General features: G+C 40.1%; 2 protein-coding genes across 2 annotated transcripts; both read right to left on the reverse strand.

Annotated features, from left to right (window-relative positions):
* Positions 1-91: 91 nt before the first annotated feature.
* Positions 92-5144, reverse strand: pwp1 (PWP1 homolog, endonuclein). Its single transcript, XM_017414832.2, has 15 exons — positions 4944-5144; positions 4351-4409; positions 4034-4212; positions 3847-3932; positions 3548-3644; positions 3277-3387; positions 3005-3135; positions 2858-2928; positions 2678-2774; positions 2537-2598; positions 2349-2460; positions 1319-1409; positions 1059-1180; positions 862-967; positions 92-654 (listed from the first exon to the last, which is right to left on the reverse strand). Exons 1-15 carry the CDS (start codon positions 5007-5009, stop codon positions 560-562), a joined length of 1485 nt encoding a protein of 494 aa, XP_017270321.1. The 5' UTR covers positions 5010-5144; the 3' UTR covers positions 92-559.
* Positions 5145-5994: 850 nt separating this feature from the next.
* On the reverse strand, positions 5995-18827 carry ano6 (anoctamin 6). The gene is made up of 20 exons (XM_017414831.3): positions 18593-18827; positions 15373-15443; positions 14807-14935; positions 12560-12625; positions 12195-12482; positions 11952-12065; positions 11750-11865; positions 11485-11619; positions 10821-10923; positions 10112-10172; positions 9781-9926; positions 9529-9606; positions 9023-9254; positions 8765-8934; positions 8568-8665; positions 8286-8416; positions 7873-8078; positions 7418-7620; positions 7039-7144; positions 5995-6942 (listed from the first exon to the last, which is right to left on the reverse strand). The coding sequence occupies exons 1-20, from the start codon at positions 18678-18680 to the stop codon at positions 6727-6729; spliced, it is 2757 nt and encodes a 918-aa protein (XP_017270320.1). The 5' UTR covers positions 18681-18827; the 3' UTR covers positions 5995-6726.
* Between the last annotated feature and the right edge of the window lie 46 nt (positions 18828-18873).

Below are 18873 nucleotides of genomic sequence, written 5' to 3' on the forward strand. Positions count from 1 at the left end.
AACAAAGCAACTCATCTTTGACAAAAATAGTGTATCCTTATTTTTATTGCCTCTAAAGATGTGTTAGATGAAGATTTTCAACACTGTTAAAATTGTTTAAAACAGATTTTATTTAAAGGCCCTACAAAATAAAAACATATTTGATCCCAAGAAAAACAACATCTTATTTTAGAGTAGTTTTATTGGAGTAGTGCAGATCATGCACAGATTTGAATGAATTGAAAAATAAACTATTTGCACCTATCAGAACTGATGCCTCCACCTGAAATATCACACATTAATTCACAAATGTGAATAATAAAATAATTATTAATTTCCTTTCCACACCTTAAATGTCCAGAGTTTTATTTGCATTAAGACAAAAGCTGAACAAAGTTTTTTGAGTCCTTTTAGACATGTTTTTAAACAAGTCAGTCAGAGTTTCTACACATTAAGTGTGATTTCATTTCTTCTTGTCCTTCTCTTGTGAACCAGAGAGGCAGAACAGGGAAACCAGGGGAGTTTCCACAGTAGCTCAGTTTGTCTGTATTTGCAAGCCCCTGTTGCATCCGGAGCATCATTAGGAGACTTCCATGTTCGCTGTGGCTGCGCTGCTAGAGTCCTGTGGTTCTGCATTCACTGCCAAACGCTCTCGACTCCCAAACACCTCAGTCACTGAAAGCAAACACAACAGCAGTAATAAAACATTTGCCAACTAGCCTCTTGAAGAAATGCCAGGTGCCATTAATAGTTTCCTCAATCGCAGAGAAAGTTATATCTCTCTGACATTGTTATACAAATTAGAATAAACTGGTTTCAAAATAGATATAATAGCAGTTTAACCTTTTATTTAAACAAAAACACATATTGGATTAACTTTACCTGCTGCAACATCGCTTATATCCCAAACTCTCAAGCCATCTTTCTGTCCTCCAAAGGCGTAGACAAAGGGCAGGTCGGGGCAACATGAAGCACAAAACAGCACCCCCTGTTTCCAAAAAGGCAAAATAAATTCACGTCATGACTTCACAAACTACAATGCTTTGAGAGCAGAACTTGCTGTCAATGCAAATTCTTACCATTTTCATATCTCTAGAGTGCACCAGGTTGGGTTTGTTGCCTAAAATGTCCCAAATCTTAACGTGTTTGTCGGCCGATGAGGTGACGAGGCATCCTTTAATCTGGCTGCTGAGGTCCAAACCTGCAACAGTTTATAAAACGACTCGATATGTGTTGTTTTAGAGTGCATGGCTGACATGTCAGAAAGGAAACTCTGTCCAGAATGTCTTAAAACAATCAGCTTTTGTTGAATCCATTGGTGAAATAAACCTTTACGAACCTGACACTTCTTCATCGTGTGCTCTCAGGGTGAACACTGGTTTATCTGAGCGGGCATCCAGACAGTAGACAAAACCATCCTCTGTGCTGGCCTAAAACACACACACACACACACACACACACACACACACACATACAGCTGAATTAACCACAGCCATTAAGAAATTAATTGCAGAAAAACAAAATGAACAATGGCTGTTGCAAAATACCCCCACACAATCCATCAATAATTAATTACAGATATTACAGTTTAGTCTTTAAAAATGCAGCTGACTGAGGTTTTTCAGTGTGGTTTGTGGTTCGACCCTTTTGTGGGATAATTAGCCACTGAACACATGGAAGCTTTGGGCTCTGACTGTATTTATGTGGTCTGGAGAAAATATGTCGCAACCCTGAAACAAACAGGCTTGTTTACAGGTTTTTGGAGCGCTGAACATCAGGTACAAACATCAGTATTAAACAGCAGCGATTAAGGCGGCACAACATACAGAAGGAGGTTACTCTACTGGAATTAAGCAGCTCATTTGTAAAGACAAAAGTGTAACATCGTAATGTGCTGGGCTCATCTGTCTTTCAATAAACACAAATTAAAGGCCACTGCCACAGAAAAGTCCATGTGTGGGGAGAAGCTGCCACACTGATGAAAGCACAGCTATTCAAGTGTAAGAATTGGTACTGACATTTGAAACAGCAGGAATAACAAAGAACATTCAGTTAATGTCAGACACTACTCTAATTTACTCATAAAAAGTAAAAAATATTTAATCCATTATCTTGTTGAAGGGAAAACTCTTAATCACCAACTTGAATATCTTCATTAAAGAAGCCATCATATACATTTTAGTTTGCCTCTCTTTTGCAGAGCCATAAATGGTTTTGTACTTGCAAAATACCTACAAAAATATAAAAATCAAAGCCCTTATTAAATGTAGTTCTTCTCTTTCGATGGAAGACATCACTACGACGTATGCACCTTGTACATGAGCACAATTAAGCTCTGCAAACTCTAGCAGGAGGTTTTGGACACTTACCAGGAAGTTGCAGGGTGAAAAGTGGTTCCAAATTACACGCTCCACTTGACCGCTAAACCTCCAGGTCCGATAGCTGCTGTCTGGACTACGGCAGTCGTAAAGAACAGCTGTCCTGAAGAGGGAAACCCACGGTTCATGTAAAACTTTGATGAAAAATAGAAACCACATTTAAAGCGAGGAACACTTACTTGTCATAAGATCCTGATATTAAAGTCTGTGCCTCAAAAGGATGGAATGTCAGCGTTTGAACCTGAAAGATAAAAAGAGAACTTTTACAGTATATTCAAGAGGTAAAGCTGCATCAAGATTAATTAATTCTCATTGAGTACCTTATCTGTATGCCTTCGCAGAGTTGTAGCTGGTTTGCATTGAGACAGATCCCATAAGATGACTGTATCATCTGCAGATCCACTGGCTAACACGTTCCTAAATAAATCAAGGTGCATTTATGTTACTGGAAACATGTGCATAATGTCTGGAAACAAACGGGTACTAGTTTAGGCACCAACCTGACCAGCTTGTTCCAGGATAAATCCAGCACTGCGTCTGTGTGTCCCTCCACAGGCTCTGCAGTTGCACCCTGAAACACAACAAGAAGCTACGAGTTACTGACGCTTCACGGCAACAGATCCTATCACAAATGTGAACACTTGTACCTTCTTGCTCTTCTTTTTCTTCTTGGAGGCCTTTTTGCTCCCCAGGGAGAAGACCGGCTCTAAACAGTCCACCACATCCAGATCCCACACGTCGATCTGAGGAGTCATGTTGCCCACGGCGACGTAGTTAGCTGCAGTTAAGACACACAGGAGACACCGGATTACCTTCATCTTATTAAAACATGAAATTTAACCGAGACAGACCTGGCCAAAATGTTCAAATGTAATGTTAACATAAGAAATTTACCAACAGTGACTTCAGGCTTCCTTACCTGCTCCTTCTTCAGGGTTGGGGTCAAAGTTTAGCCACTCTACACACAGTGGATAAGCTGGCAGCAAAATATCATGATGAACATACAGAGAGTCTTCCTCAGAGTTGTAAACTGTGAAAAAAGAAGCCAAATTAATGTCTTTTTATCTGTAAAAAGCTAGTGAAAACTTTTTGTATGTATTTAGCTTGTATCATAATCAAAATCAACAGATTTAAAAATAAATTTTAATTTTTTATCATCAATCATCATTTTAAAAATAAAAGACACTCACTGTAAACTTCTAAACTGCAGCAGTCTTTCTCTGTTTTTCCTGCCAGAATAAAGTTGTCGGTGGGTTTGATCTGGAAGTCTTCTCGCTCATATCGATCCTTAACAAGAATTAAAAACAATTTTTTTTTTCCAGAGTACATAAAGTAATTTAATAACTCTGAAAGAAACTGTTCATAAGTTTAATAGCATTGTTTTTGTGATACAAAACCCCCCAAACATCTGTAACATTTTATACTTATTAGGTACTATGTGCAAGAAAGACACAGAAAATGTATGAATCTAATCTTAGGAGTGACCCACTGTGTCTTTGATGGTGATGTAGGGATCCTCCTCATTCGAGCTGAACACGGTGAGCCCAGCCAGACTGTCACCAAGATTACTAGTCACTGCGGACAAACACGGCGTGTCAGCTTCTACAGACTTTTAGCAAATTCAACGGGAGAGCCATACGTAAAAGAAGAATAAACACAGATGTTGCGTTCTTCACCTGCATCTTCTTCATCGTATTTATCCAGGCCATACTCCGCCAGCTCGTCCTCTTCGTCCTCCTCTCCTTCATCATTCTCATCCTTCGGAGTGGAGTCAACATCAGCTGATTCACTGCTAGGATTGTGCTCAGGAGGCATACCCTCATCATCCTCTTCTCCATCCTCATCAGCTGCTTCTCTGTGTAAATAAAACCAATCAGCTGAAACACCAGATCAGATATTTGGTTACATGCTTTACTTTTAGAAGTTTGTAGTACATAGATAATGCACCACTTAAATTTGAAGTGTTTCTAAAATAAAGTGTTTCTTTACTTACCCCAGCTCTTCTTTTGCCTCAGTAATGATGCGCTGAAGCTCCTCTTGGCTCAACTCAACCTGGAAAAATTAAAAGTTCTTTTTTTTTTATTCTAACAGACTTTTTATATTAAAGCCCACTTCTGCCTCCCTAAAGAAAACAAAAAGACCTTCTAAAATAATAATTACAAGACAGTATCTGAAAAATATGACTTAGCACCTGTAAAATGACTCAGCACCTTATATTTATGACTTAGCTTCTCATACTTTTATGTGACGTTTATTCTTAATTTTGAGATGCTCATTTATAAGATATAATGTGATTTTAACTGTTAGGTCATAATAATGAACCACTATCTCGTAATTACCCAAAATAGAGAGAATATCATCGATAACATTGTAGAAAATGCAGCAGCTCAACTTAGTCAGTTTAAAGTTGTTAATGTCGTAAAGCTAACATCACAACAGCTGCCACGTCACGCAACAGCATTTAAAAGAGGGACTGAGGTTATGTAATACTTGTTAAGTTACTGAAAAAATATAACCCGTAAAGGTTTGAAGCTGACATGAGACATGTGACAGACTCCTCCACTCGCTGTTTACATTGTTATTTACCTTGTCTGGCGTTTCCTTGGCAACGCCACGTTTCACCCACCCGACGCAAGTGATCTGGGAGCTCATTTTGAAAACAATATCTGAGTAGTTTATAGATTAAAACAAGTAAAACCCATAAAACTACCTAATTATCTTGTTAAAATGCACTGTACGAGAAACGCACGCACGTGAGCGATTTAAAGAATCCTGCGTCGCATCTTGTTGTCGTGTACAGGCTGGTTAAGAAGCTGCCTGATCGAAATTCTACAAAACGCTGCCGATGGGTTTCAAAATTAACATTAAAACTCGTAAAATGACCAAAACGGGACATTAAATGCAACACAACAATGCGCAATGTTTCTAACTGAGTTTGGATTATGTCAACGCTTTAATGATTTATTTGTGGATTTTCTTTTGTTAAGGCAGTTTTTAGGACAGCACCGACTTCAAGACCAATTTTCCCATATCAAATGCTAATAAAAAATAGAACCGTGTCATATATTAAAATAATTATTTAGGTCTAATTTTTGCCAGACAAATTGAGGTCAAATGGACGAAAAGTAAAACTAAATAATACATAAAAAGGTTGCAAACCTTTACTTTTTAAACAATTCTTAAAGGATTTCATATAAAAGAAAGCTGAAACTTTTTAAGTAGAAAACAATTTATTGAAAATACATCTTACGAAGATATGAAACAAAGTTCATAGAAATGTGATATCAATGTCAGCACACATACTGAAAGTAGTACCATTGTTTAGGACAAAAGAGTGATAATACAGCTTTGGTTATTTGTTTGGGGTAGTATATATTATATGTAAAACATTAAGTGCTTTGTTTATAATCCCAGAATTTGTCACAAAGTTCAGTGGTCATGGCAGAGGACATCAAGTCTGTGAACAAAAGCAGTTCTGACGAAAACAGTGCGACAGTGGTGAATACAAGAAAGAAAGATTATAATCACAGTTAAAGACAAAAGACAGACATCTGCAGACATAACATCACTGAACAGCATTTTACAGCATGGTTACTATTACAGCATGTTTGCAGTCAGCATGAATGTACAACCAACAATAAATTTCATGCTATTTTATTCATTCAAGTCCATTAGCTTAGACAACAGCCAAAGCGAAGTACATTTAAACACCTATAAATTTACAATGCATTGACCTGTTTGACAAATCAGCTTGGCTTTTAACAGAGTGTAAAAAATACGTTAAAACACTCAGTAATCACTGCATTGGGTAGAAAAGTGGTGCACATTTTGTGTGTAATACTGTTAATTAAATGGTACTAAATGGTGTAAAAAAAAATCAGTTTTGAGAAAAGAGAATTGATTTGGCCAGTCTGGAGCATTAAGCCTGAATGATTTCTTTTTTCCCCCACTTAAGACACATTAGATGTCTAATAAGTGCTGTAAGTCAGCTACTGACCTTTGAAAGATCCAGTTTTAAAAACTGTTCACAAATAAAATTAAATTGCATTTTATGTTCAATTATTTGTTTCTCTGACTCATTAGTTACTGTACAGTGTGCAGTCTGACGGATAAGAGTGGCGGGATTCCCCTGACTTCACTTGAAAAAAATGACACACAGATGGCAGCTGCTGCATGCCTATTCGTGCTTGACTTAAGCCAAACACAACGAGGAAGTCCGATGCAAAAACATAGTGGTTAAAGACAAGTGCTTTCTTCTTTCTTTGCCTTGGAACTCCAAAAGAAAGAAAATTTGATGTGGACGCAACAAAAATACGGCAAAAGCTGATGTAACACCTAAAAGACTCATCTCTCTCTTTAGGTGTTTTCATCAACATTCATCTTCTGCCTCCTCTTTTGTCTCGTTTATCTCTTCATGAGTCTCTTCATCTGCGGCTGGTTTCAGGCGTTTGGTCACTAGCTTCAGGTTGGTCTCGTGGAGGAGAACTTGGGTCAGGTACTTCTCTCGTTTGATTTGTTCTTTGACTGCGTACGGGACATCTGGGATGACGTAGGACAGGATGAATTTGGTGAAGTACACAATGTGCTGTGAGGAGAAAAAACAAAACAAAAAAACATACAGATTAAATGTCTTAAAATGAATATTCAGATAACATTTTTTTGAGGATGATTTTCTTCTCACCTCTACAACAATTATAAAAGCCATTTTGGCAGCAACAACATGCCAGTAGAGCATGTTGTGCTCGTATTGCCTGTGGTGTCCGGGAGGAAACCGATAGTCTCGATACCTAAAAGAGAAAATGTGTCAATTTTGGTTCCGAGCCTCAAACATCTTAGCTCACAAAACCAACTGTCTTGCTGCTTTGGAAAGTTCCCCCTTCCTCATTTCTGTTAAAGATTGTTTAAAAATCTGGCATAAATGTAAAAAAAAAAAACTGTATGGAAAATCAAAAACATTGAGCAACATTTCAAATGTGACAATAAAAAAAAACATGCTGATTAATTCAAAACAAAATAAAAAAACAAACAGAAAAGATACAGAGGGGTCAGGTTTCTTGTACCTGCAAATGGTGCTGTTGCGAGGCTGGCCTGTTACGTTCACAGAGAATTTGGGGGAGAAATCATTGATACTTAAAAAGGACAGGGAGCTGTTGATGTAACCCTGCATGGTGTGGTTATCGTGGTCTCCATATGGGTAGACAGAAAAAGACCAGTAGTAGACCAGCCGTGGAATCATGTCAGATGTAAATGCAATGATCATGGCCTGTTGAGAGAAAAAGACAGGAAATGAGTGTAGAAAAGCAGGAGGTTGACTACTAGACTGTAATAAATCAGAGTGTAGCACAGCTTGTCTGTTTACTCCTAAAGACTTATTGAAGAAGAAGAGAAGATTTCTAACAAGATACATCATGCCGGGAACAAAAATATTAAACACAGGTTAAATTCCCTGCAGGGTTAAAATTACGTCACATACAATAAAACTGCAGCTGCTAAAGAATTTTTAAAAGCTGGTTACATTTGTTGCGACAGCCAAGATGGCGACGCCTTGGAGGATGGGCTGCCAAGCCCCGATGTCCTGGGCCTTCTCCGGCACCATGCGGCGAAACTGGGTGGTGAATTTCCAGGCGTCGACCCGGATCTCAAACAGGTTGTTGATCAGAGCCAGAGCCGGAGCCAGGGGGAAGGAGGCCACGAAGAGGGTCACAAAGCCAAACTGAATGACTGGAAGACACAAAGGAGACGCAGGCTGTGGACATGAGCCATGATTTCATTACGTGAGGTGTAAGATTAACATTTTCATCAGATGAATTCTTTGATTGTTGTCTTTTAGCCAGTTATAACTTTCGACCTGCAGCTGAACAAGCTCCGGGTTTACAGCTGCAAATGTGACTGACATTAAGCTTTATCACTAATAGGAATACACATTACCCATCTCAAGATATTCATAGAACAGTCCGAGTTTGGATATGGCCAGGAGCTTGTAGTCCTGTTCCCAGCGAGGTATCTCCTTCTCTATGACCCGACCAGAGCAGAAGTAGGAAAACCGATTCTTCACCCACCTGTGGAGGTGTGACACATTACAGAATTTTTTTACTTATTAGCACGAGGGCTTTGACACCAGGCAAAGAGCTAAATGATCTGGAGCAGCTGTTCTTTGCTCGCTGTTTTACAGACAGCAAAGAAAGTAGCTCTTGTGTTGTGACTGCTTACGGTATAAGGACTTCTTGGATGTTGTTCCAGATGGCTTTTCCACCCATGATGACGGAGAGCTGAGTGGTCAGCTCAATCAGACACCCACCAGGATCACACTGTAAAAGAAAGAGACACAGGTGTTAAAAACATAATACTGAAAACATTTTAAAAAATCAGCACATGTACAACAGCTAGGCTGGACAGACTAACAGCACCTCCTCATTCCGGTATTTTCCCAGGAGATAAACTGGGTTTCCAGGATGGCCGACTGCTTTTCCTTTCACGAAGGCGATGTAGAAGCAGGAGGAGTAATAGTTGACGAACTGAAAGAGGAACATCTTCAGAGTCAAGCTGTTCTCGTAGTCTCTCATGGTCCGAGGAAGCTCTGTCGTTGCATCAGAGATGGAAGGTTTTAGGATTAAAGCGTGCTCTACTCAGGAAAGGGCTAACGACCATGCGCGACACAAACCCACCAAAGTCCGTGATCCAGATGGCGACTCGCTCGTAGAGCATATTAAGGATCATGATCACAACAAAGCTGATGATGGAGGCTGTGACAGAAGTGGCCATCTGAGGCGTCACATACTCCTTTATTGGCTCCAAGTTCTTCAGTTCGTTGGAATCTCTGAGTTTTTTTGATAAGGTGTAGAAGACAGCCAATCGGTACACAATGATGGACACAATGGAGGCCAGGATCAACATAATCTAAAAGACAAAACACAACAGAATGTTTCATTTTCAGAGTCTTATGAGGATATGAACTAGCATTAAGTGTAAAAACAGCTAGAAGGCAAACTCTCTGCTATTTCTGCTTTAAAACTGAAAAATAGGTATTGTTTCTTTTAATTAAATTCTTATCTTTATTGCCATAAGTTACCAATAAATATTGAAGCAAACATTTAATTAAAAGACAACAAGTCACATCATTTGACTAAATACACAGAAAGTAGGTTGCAATAAAAATATTTCTTTACGTTACCCAGAATAGGACTGTCCCAATCCCGATTGACAGCCGAACACACCGTCCACAGGCTGTAAAAGGCACTTTTTCTTTCACCTAGGTCATTTAAAAACATGTTAGGCACTGAACTGTCACCATAACATGCAAACAAGGCACTTTTTTTTTCTTGTAGCGTCCGTTACCAATAAAAAAAACTATATTCTAGACAGTAGCATTGAAAAGTGAGACAGTTTTCTGTAGCATTAAAAAAAACAAAGCGTTTATGTTTACCCCAGTGATAGGATTTTTCCTCTCATAAATACACTTGGCCTCATATTCTGGGCGAGGTGGCCCTTCCTGTTCCAGAAACTCCACAGTGTCCCAGTCGTACTCCAACTCCGCCTGGTAGCGCTTCCATAACTCCAGGAACAAAGTGACTGCAGGAAGAGCGAAAACAGGAAGAAACTGTGTGAGTGAAAAGGAAGCAAAACACTAAACACGATACACTAACATCTGTCTCTTCTTGTTTTTATAGATATGCAATGTAAACTGACTAAAGAGATTTTACAGCCTTTTATAAAGAAGTTAAGGATAAAGATGAAGATAGAGATATCAAACTTACCCCAGACTGACATGAAAACAGCAAACACCAAAGTCCCAAAGTTGTCAAATATGCAAAGTGTCTAAAAAAGAAAAAACTAAATAAATAGAATTCAGTATGGCAACAATCTTCCTTGTCAGAACATTGAGGTAAATAAAAATAGAAAAACAAAACTCTGATTTCAAATAACTTATCTTTTTTTCAGATTCTACATTAAAAGCTTTTATTTACTGACATGACATACACTCACAAACTGTTGAGCTACATAAATCACCAACTGGAAACTAAGCAGTATTAACTAGAGGACAACAACAAAAAAAGAGAGAAACTGAATTTCTGTGAAAATGCAATGTGAGCGACTGCTAAAATTGGCAAAAAAAACAGCTGAAACTGATTTGTTAAAGTTGAAACAAGCAGAACAGAGGTTCAAATCAGCAGAGCACAGGCTAAAAGACGCAGAACGGCAGCTAAAATGAGCAAAACAGATGCCAACATTAGCAAAACCTGTAGCTCGAGGCAGCAAAACTGACATCAAAGCTTACAAACTGAAATGAACAAAGCAGTCTCTAAAAGCTATAAGGAACAAAACTAGAGCTAAAAGTTAAAATTAGTCTAAGAGGACAACAACAGAGCAAACACGCTGAAGCAGATTTCAGAAAGAACGATGTTCCTGAAGGAATCAAAGAGAGCTTAGCTGCTGTTTTAGCTCAGAGATGCTGAGTCGGCTCACTTTTGAAGTGTCGCAGGTGCTGTTTAACATCCAGTACTTGCAGAGGTCGCACTGCGGACACATCACAATCTTTCCTCCGATCTCTGGGTCGCACACCTCTTTGCTGAAAAATTTAAGAACACACAACGCGCGTTGAAGGGAAGAGAAAAGCCATAAAAGAAACAAAAGATTCACAGGACTGTAAACAACAGCGTGGCAGGGACGGTATGGAAAAAGGAAAGGGGCGTCTTCGTGCTCAGATTTATTTTAGAGGGCTAGTCGTTGCTGCATGTTTTTTTTGTTTCAAAGTTTTCACCCAACATTTTCCTGCCACATGTCAGGTCAGTTCAGGAGTCACACCCTCGACTAACTCTTTGTGTGCAGAGTGTGGTTTTGATGTTTGAGTTAAGAAAACATGTGGTCATTCCTGGAAATTATGACATCTTCAAGGCAGCAAATGTTACTCTAAAACCCTTGATGAGTTTAATGTTGCATAAAAGATTAGAGGTCACATTTGTCATCTTAAACTCGTGCCTTTCCTTCTGATTAACTGAAATTCTTCCAGGTTAATCTCTGGAAAACACATCTTCTAAAGTTTTTCTCATTTCGGGTTGGTATAATTCTTATGAGTCGACAACGTCTAATTGAGAAAACAAATGACACATCCTTGGCTTGTTTGTGATACCTCCATGTGCTTGTTTCTTGAGTGTGGTACCCATAAAAGAAACAGCCGAGTCCCACGACAGCAGCCACAGCCAGCATCATGGTGTAGAACCCCAGCCAGGCGAAGTAGATGCCGATCTTCTCCCCATAGTACTTCCTGTGGAGGGAAATAAAACTCTTTGAGAAAGCAGATAAAGATTTTGCTCACAGACAAAAGCAGAAATAAAATACAACCCAGCACTTCCTGTATTTCTTTAATAAAGGGATCATAAAAAGGATTTGCACACCTTATGAGGTCAAGTGGCTGCATCTTGTAGAAGTTCTTGGGATGAGCCCATTCTTTGAAGAGCAGGAGCCTCTCATTGGGATAGTCCTGTTCTTTAGACTTGACATTGAATCTGCACTTAAATAGCAAAAACAAAAGCATTAAACAGATTTCGGCAGACTTCAAACAAGGCTCAGTACAAATGAATAAATTAGGAAGCGTACATCGTGAAGGGGATAGGCAGCTTTGTACACTCCACTATCCAGGAGTTTGGTGATGCCAAACTTCTTGATGCTTGCTCGTACTTCGTAGGGAGCTCTGCTCAAGATGTAGAATGCCTGGAGGGGAAAAAAAAGAGAAAAAAATACACTCAGTAAAAGATGTCTGCTTCTCCATCGTCAACTATGTTAAAAAAGAAGCTGTTGGAAGCTGCCTAAACAAACAAACAAAAACCTGTTTTTACTTACCATCCTGCTCCGCATGGATGGTGTAAAGAAGAGATCCTTGTTTTTGATATAAAAGTCATTCACGCGGTTTTTCTCGAAGGGTGCGGTGAAGAACTCGGGCTCCCGTCTGATCAGGTCTTCGTCGGGATAGAAGTGCTTGGTGATGCAGTTGAAAACGCTCCACAGCGAAGGGCGGGTGGGGATGTCGTTGGGCTTGATGGGGACCTTGATGTGCAGGACCTCGGCGTAGGTGCACAGCAGTTCCCACGGCATGTGAACCTTCACGAATATGACTTTGTTGTCCACTTCCTGCAGAACGCAACAAGAGTTCAGTTCAGGCAAGAGGGACGCGGGAGGAGAAACGGCTTCGGAGAACGTCCGCTTACAGACAGCGTGGCTTCCAGCTCCATGCCCAACTTCATCAGGCTGGCCTCAAAGTACTCTCGCCGTCTCTGAAGAATACAGAAAATGATTAAAGGCCCAGCTCTCCTTGAAGGAATGCATGTCGCCCGCCGCCTTTCATGCCAGAGTTTTAAATTTAGAAGGTGAGAAATGACAGAGCTGCAGCCATTTGGGTCAAACCTTCCAATCTCATGTGATATTGCAAGCTCTCACATGATCCGATGGCATAGCAGATACATGTTGAGGATCGCTCTTAGATACTATCGCATCAAAGTTTAGCTCAGTGTCTGTAAATTTGACCAAGCTGTAGCCCGTTTGTGTCTGCTAAGGCCATCAGGTATACACGTAGATCCAATGATTACTTTAAGAGTTTCATTCAAATCTGTCCACTGGTTTGTAAGATATTTTGCTAATGCTACAGACAAATGAACACACACACACATCCAAGCAAACTCATTATGGCCTCTGGCCTTTAGCAGCAAGCGATAATAATCTGTTGTTTAAACACCCAACACTCTTCTTTATGCCTTTACGGTCAAATACACTGAAGTTCTTCCAAGTCTTCTCTTTTTAAGGTTTTTATTTAGTACTTTTACAGCTATTTTTAGACGTATTAGTCATTTGGTTATTTCTTTTCCAACAACACATCTATTATTTACACTGTAAATAACCAAGAGAGTCAGAGGAGTTAATAGTACGAAGTCTAAAGACAAATTCTTATTATGACATTAGGAAGAGAGAGTTTTCATTGAGCTCATTTAGTTAATAGGAAATCCACTTTGCGTTCATAATTATTTTTTTCTGCTTGGGTTATTTTATTACTTATTATTATTGTGCAAAACAAAGCATCATCGTTTCTGGGTGAGTCATAACGATAATGTATTTATGCTCACCAGCAGCCCTTTTGTTGGGACTTCCTTTGTTTCAGAGCTAACGTTTCCAAGAAAAACAGGAAGAACATAAACTTTAAGGCGTTCCCAGTTTCCTTAAACATCTGCTTGTGAATTGCAAAAACATCAGGTTGGTATTATAATTAATAAACACCATCTTCACTGAACTACAAGAAGCCAGAGTCGGTGCAGAAAAAGAAGAAGAAGAAGAGTGCAACTTCTGCTGGTCAGGGTGGAGGGAGTGCCTGGTGGAGACAGAAGCTCGGCTCTAAGAGGATTTAGTTCGGTTTGGGATGATTATGAAAGACGAAATGCCTCAGCTGCAGAAGAAGCATGAGCCTGGGTGGTTTTACTGGCGAGGCTTTCCACGAAACTGCCTGAAACTGGCGGAACGGCTTTTAGAGGGCATGTTTTCAGCCAACACTCAACGCTTCCATTCAGTGCTGCTGCTGCTGCAGCAAAAATAAATATTAAAAAAATAAATAAACAAATGCATCTGTCAGATCTGAAAAAATTCAAAACCTTCAGCGTGCAACAAAGCATCCGTGAACCGCAGCTCTGGAAAACAAATGTTCAGTTGTTATCAGCTCTATCGTAGTCAAAACAGCTGAAGATTTAATCCTTCTCTGTTTCAAAACCAGCTCAGGGTTTATAGTTACAGTATTCCACACATCATGTTGCAAACACTACAGTCCACCTGTTGGGAAAGACACTGAAGGCAACAAACACACCTGGATGGGCCTGTTTCTCCATACCCTGGGCGCTTTTCTATTCCCTTTTCCAACCAACCAGCTGGTATTCCTGTCAGTTTGAGTAAAGGAACGATGGCTTTGTTTTATTTGCTCGCCCTGACGCCGAAAATTCATCCAGCAGCTGCACTGAACATGTGAAAAATGGCAATTTAATCTTGTGTACACATTCATGAGTAGAGCATTTCAAGTCATTCCGGTGCAAATAAAAACACCTTTCACAAATAACCTCAAGTCAATACAATTTGTCTGAGAAGTAAAGGGTTTGTATTTATATTCTACCCTGATAATTTGATGTTTAACAAATTTGTTTGTAACTCTTGACTTTATTTAGCTTCACCTAATCTGTCTATTGTTTAAATTGATGTTTTAATAAAAAGAAAACAGGTGAACTCACTGTCACATGATAAAATATTATGATTTAAGACACAGAGGAGGGGTAGCATATCCTTATTTTACAGATAAATGTTACTAGGATCTATAACTGTACTCTATTTATTGTTGTAAATGGTTTGTAACAAACTTAACAAATTTAGTACAGCATAGAATAATTTACTGACCAAACAAGGTGGAAAATTAAAAAACACCTTACCTTTCGCCTTTGGAACGTGTGCCTCTTCTCAAAGCCTTTCTTGTCCTCATCCTCGTACACCAGGATGAAATCGATCCTCCTCTTGCCGTCGTTGAAGAATAACGAATCGGGTCGGTTGTTATACTCGACCTGAGGGCGAAAACAAGGCCCGTCAGGTAGTTCCACAGGGTGGAACTCATACTCCTCTTCCTCCATGGCATTGTACATGCTGAAGGAGCCGAAGGTCAGTTTGCAGGCACACACAGTCCGAGCAGAGCTATTGTTAAATTATGTCCTTGATGGGCTGATTTCATCTGGGATGCAGCTCATTAGAGGGATATGGGAAGAGTCAACAAACACCGGGATAACCCGCCCTTCGTCTTCCTCCCTCCCCCTCGCCACACATTAAGATTTGTGTCACAGCTAAGCATCATTACAGCCGTTAACAGGCGAGGTTTAGAGCTGCGTCTGTTAGAGTAACTTAATTGTTTAATTTCTGATAAATCGTTAAAAAAAAACAGCTGCAACTAACGTCAGCGTCCAACCAATAAGCACACAGATTAAATTTGAGTCAGAAAAAGGCTCACCTGGTGTACTTTGGTTAACGTTGTTTTTTCGATAATGGAATGATACGTGGGTAGGAACTCTTCAATGTACACTGGAAGAAGGAGGATACAGATATGATCACAATCAAAACAAACTTAAATAGATTTGCTCCAGAGCCGTAGAAAAGGGAGTCTGGATCCTGTAACGTGGAATCAAGGATGAAGAAAACACTGCACTGAGATAAAAAGATAAAAATGGCTGGCAGTCAGTAATTTAATAAAGCTTTTTCTTTTTTAATCACCATACCAGTAGCACTTCCACACAAGAAACCTTAGGATTTCATTTTGTATCCATACTGCGTGGGCTTGTTTGTTGGGAAATCATGAATGTTTTCACTTGTAATGTTGGATTAATGAGGACAAGGACAAAAGAGCGTTAATAATCTCACAGATTATTTCAGAAACTGGACAGATCTGTTACAGCGAGTAATCAATGTTCTGTAAAAGAAACGTGTTTGGTGTTGAGCCTGTGACCGGCGTTTCCCTCCTTTTAATGCTAGCTGCCATCGGGGCGCTGCTGTCTTTAAAAGTTCTTTGTATTTGTGCTCTGATCGTGTCCTTTATGACTCCTGTTCTGCCTCGGTTCACTGAAGCAGCACAGGTTTGCCGTTCGTTCTCCTAAACGCTTTGCTCTCGCCGATACTTTTTAAACCTCCCGTCCAGCCTTTCCCGTCCATCGCATTTTATTACTCCTCGGAAAAAGAAGAAAAGTAGGTCAGAGTTCATTCCAAACGCTCAGCATGCTCTCCTGCAGCAGCAGCAAACAACAACACAAACAGACAAATGTTTAAAACACCGTAAGATCAGATGTGTGCTTGTGTCATAGCTGGTTTTGTTTGTTTTTTTTATTTTTATGGAGAACATCAACGATGGAAAATCTTGCCATGTGAAGTGGAGCACGAACTAAAACCAGATGTTGTTTTTAAAACATGAGTCATGGCAACAAACTGTGGAATCCCTGCTCATCAAAAAAAAAAGAAGAGGAAAAACAGTTTACTGACCACTAACAAAGCCAGATTTTTGACTCACAGTCTACCCTGTAGTTTGACTTTCTCTTTGCTCTTTCAGTGTTGCGCCTCGACACATTTCTTCTGTGATAAAGTTATCTTTAGTTTCATTCCTAAACCCCCACAACAAAACCTGCCAGCTGTACAATAAGACGGTTAGGTCTGACGCTGCAGAAAAAAAAATGGCACAGACAGCCACCAGACCTCGCATGAAGGAGAAGAAGATCTGCTCTCATGCCACAACCACGTGCCAACTTCCTTTTCTACAAAACATCCCCCATAAAGTGCGCGCAAAGCAATGAAGGCCAACGTAACCAAACAGGAAAAGAAAGCTTTGCTCTTTGATGGGTACCTCCCTTTTTTTTTTTTAACAATCCCATCTAGCGTGAAGATGATCTGACCTAAGTCCAAGTTTATCACAAGTCACAGCTCTGTGATGCAGCAACTGACAGGAAGTGATTTTCGCCGTCGAACGCAGAACCTATCTGCAGCATCTGTGAGAAACTGACCTCAAAAATCTTGTCTTAATTTTAGCAACAGGAACCAATGGAAAAAAAAAAATAGCAAACTTTAACCGTGCACAGTAGTGCATGTGAAATTCCACCAAGGAATGCAAATCGACTAGTTTCACATTAAGATCATCTTGTGTTGAGAAATGACGGCGCTGTGGTCGTTTTCATAACGTTACTCTCAGCCTCTGTAAGATGTCACGCTCGGTGTGCATGTTGTGGACGACTCTCAGCTACTACCACATCAAATTTTAGCCCGATATCTGTAAAACTGACTGAACTATAGCCAATGGAATTAATTGGACTGGAAGCAATGATTATTTCCTGAAGGTTTCATTTAAAATCTGTCCCGTGGTTCATGAGATATTTTGACAACACTCACAAGGACAAATGCATAATAAGACCACTCATTAATTATTATGTTTAATTGATGTGATTGACAAAACTGACTGAGCATGGAGATGACTGTGTCCTTTAAAAAGAAGTCAAACAACATTATGAGGACAGGTTTTTAATGCTGAGACCTCCTTATATAGGTGAGTGTCACTGAAGGATCAATAAGTGTATTAATATTTAATTAAAATGGAATAAAGACCATTTTAATAGAGAGCCGTCTGGTTAACATGCTTTGCTCATTTATTTCCCCCCACTTTACTGCAGCCTCTTAATAAAAAGGCACATTTGCTTTAGAGATCAAGAAAGTCTACAAGTGCAGCAAGCCATCAGTTGTTGGAAATCCTAAAAACTACGTCGAATGAAATGACTTCTAGTTACTTTATGGTTTCTTAGAATAGCCACGGCTACTAATTAGGGGCTGAAAGGCATGTTTTTTGTGTTACAGATTCAATACTCTGAGCCATGAGAGACGAGAGGGAGGCAGGGGGAACAGTGAGGCTACAAGAAGCAGGACTTCAGGCACTTTTGATCGAATGTCCAGGAAAACAGAGGGAGTGTGGTAAAGAGGGGAAGGAAAGGTGGCAAAGGTCAAAGGAAAGGTTTACAAGACAGTGGTGAGAGCAGCTGTGTTGTACGGGTTGGAGACAAAAAGACAGGAGACAGAACAGGAAGTGGCAGAGCTGAAGATGCTGAGGTTGTCCTTGGGAGGGACAAGGATGGACAGGATTAGGAATGAGGTCATCAGAGGGACAGCACAGGTTGAACGACTGGGAGATAAAGTTAGAGGACAGACTGAGATGGTTTGGACATGTGCAGAGGAGGGACAGAAGGATGTTAGAGACAAAGAGGACAGACTGAGATGGTTTGGACATGTGCAGAGGAGGGACAGTGGGTATATTGGTAGAAGGATGTGAGAGATGCAGCTGCCAGGAAAAAGACAAAGAGGAGATATATGGATGCAGTTAGAGAGGACATGGACGTAGTTGGAGTGAGGACAGAGGACGCAGAGGACAGAGTTAGATGGAGGAGGAAGACTCGCTGAAGAGGGAACAGCAGAGAAGAAGAAGAAGGGGCCTGTTAAAATGAGTGCAGCACACACCCACATCTGGACAGTTGTTCTTCTGCACGCAGTTTGAATATTTAATAAATCTTGTGCATTTACTTTACTTTATCACCCACCAGCTCGGACCTCTGGTGGGGAAACCACAAGATAAACCACAGACAGAACCTCTTTCAAAACAATATTAACACACAAGGATTTTCTTTTTTCTTGCGAAACACAAATCTTACCAACGTCCTCCTCGATCATGTCCAACTTTGCTTCATCGAAATCCCCCGTTTCGGACGCGGAGTCCATCTCGAGTATGTCGTCGCTCATAGTTCGTGGAGTCGAAAAGGGGTCGTCAAAACTGTGTACAATAACATGGCCTAAACGCGCAAAAGTACGCCCGTCCCCCGGACATTCCTGCTTTATTTCAACATACTCAACTTTCAGTCTGAACTAGAAAAAAGTCCGGTCAAGTTGAGGCATGAGAAAATGGAAATAATGCGGGTGGAGCTGAGAGAGACGA

The sequence above is a fragment of the Kryptolebias marmoratus genome, linkage group LG18 (assembly GCF_001649575.2).
Source record: "Kryptolebias marmoratus isolate JLee-2015 linkage group LG18, ASM164957v2, whole genome shotgun sequence".
NCBI lineage: Eukaryota > Metazoa > Chordata > Actinopteri > Cyprinodontiformes > Rivulidae > Kryptolebias > Kryptolebias marmoratus.

Excerpts from the sequence above, each read along its gene's own strand:
- ano6 (XM_017414831.3), bottom strand. The coding sequence starts at position 18,680 with ATGAGCGACGACATACTCGAGATGGACTCCGCGTCCGAAACGGGGGAT. Across the intron at positions 12,483-12,559 it reads AGCTGGAAGCCACGCTGTCT|GAAGTGGACAACAAAGTCAT; the intron begins GTAAGCGGACGT and ends TGCGTTCTGCAG. Across the intron at positions 8,079-8,285 it reads CTATGAATATCTTGAGATGG|TCATTCAGTTTGGCTTTGTG; the intron begins GTAATGTGTATT and ends TGTGTCTTCCAG.
- pwp1 (XM_017414832.2), bottom strand. The coding sequence starts at position 5,009 with ATGAGCTCCCAGATCACTTGCGTCGGGTGGGTGAAACGTGGCGTTGCC. Across the intron at positions 2,929-3,004 it reads AGAAAAAGAAGAGCAAGAAG|GGTGCAACTGCAGAGCCTGT; the intron begins GTACAAGTGTTC and ends GTTGTGTTTCAG. Across the intron at positions 1,181-1,318 it reads ACACGATGAAGAAGTGTCAG|GTTTGGACCTCAGCAGCCAG; the intron begins GTTCGTAAAGGT and ends AAACTGTTGCAG.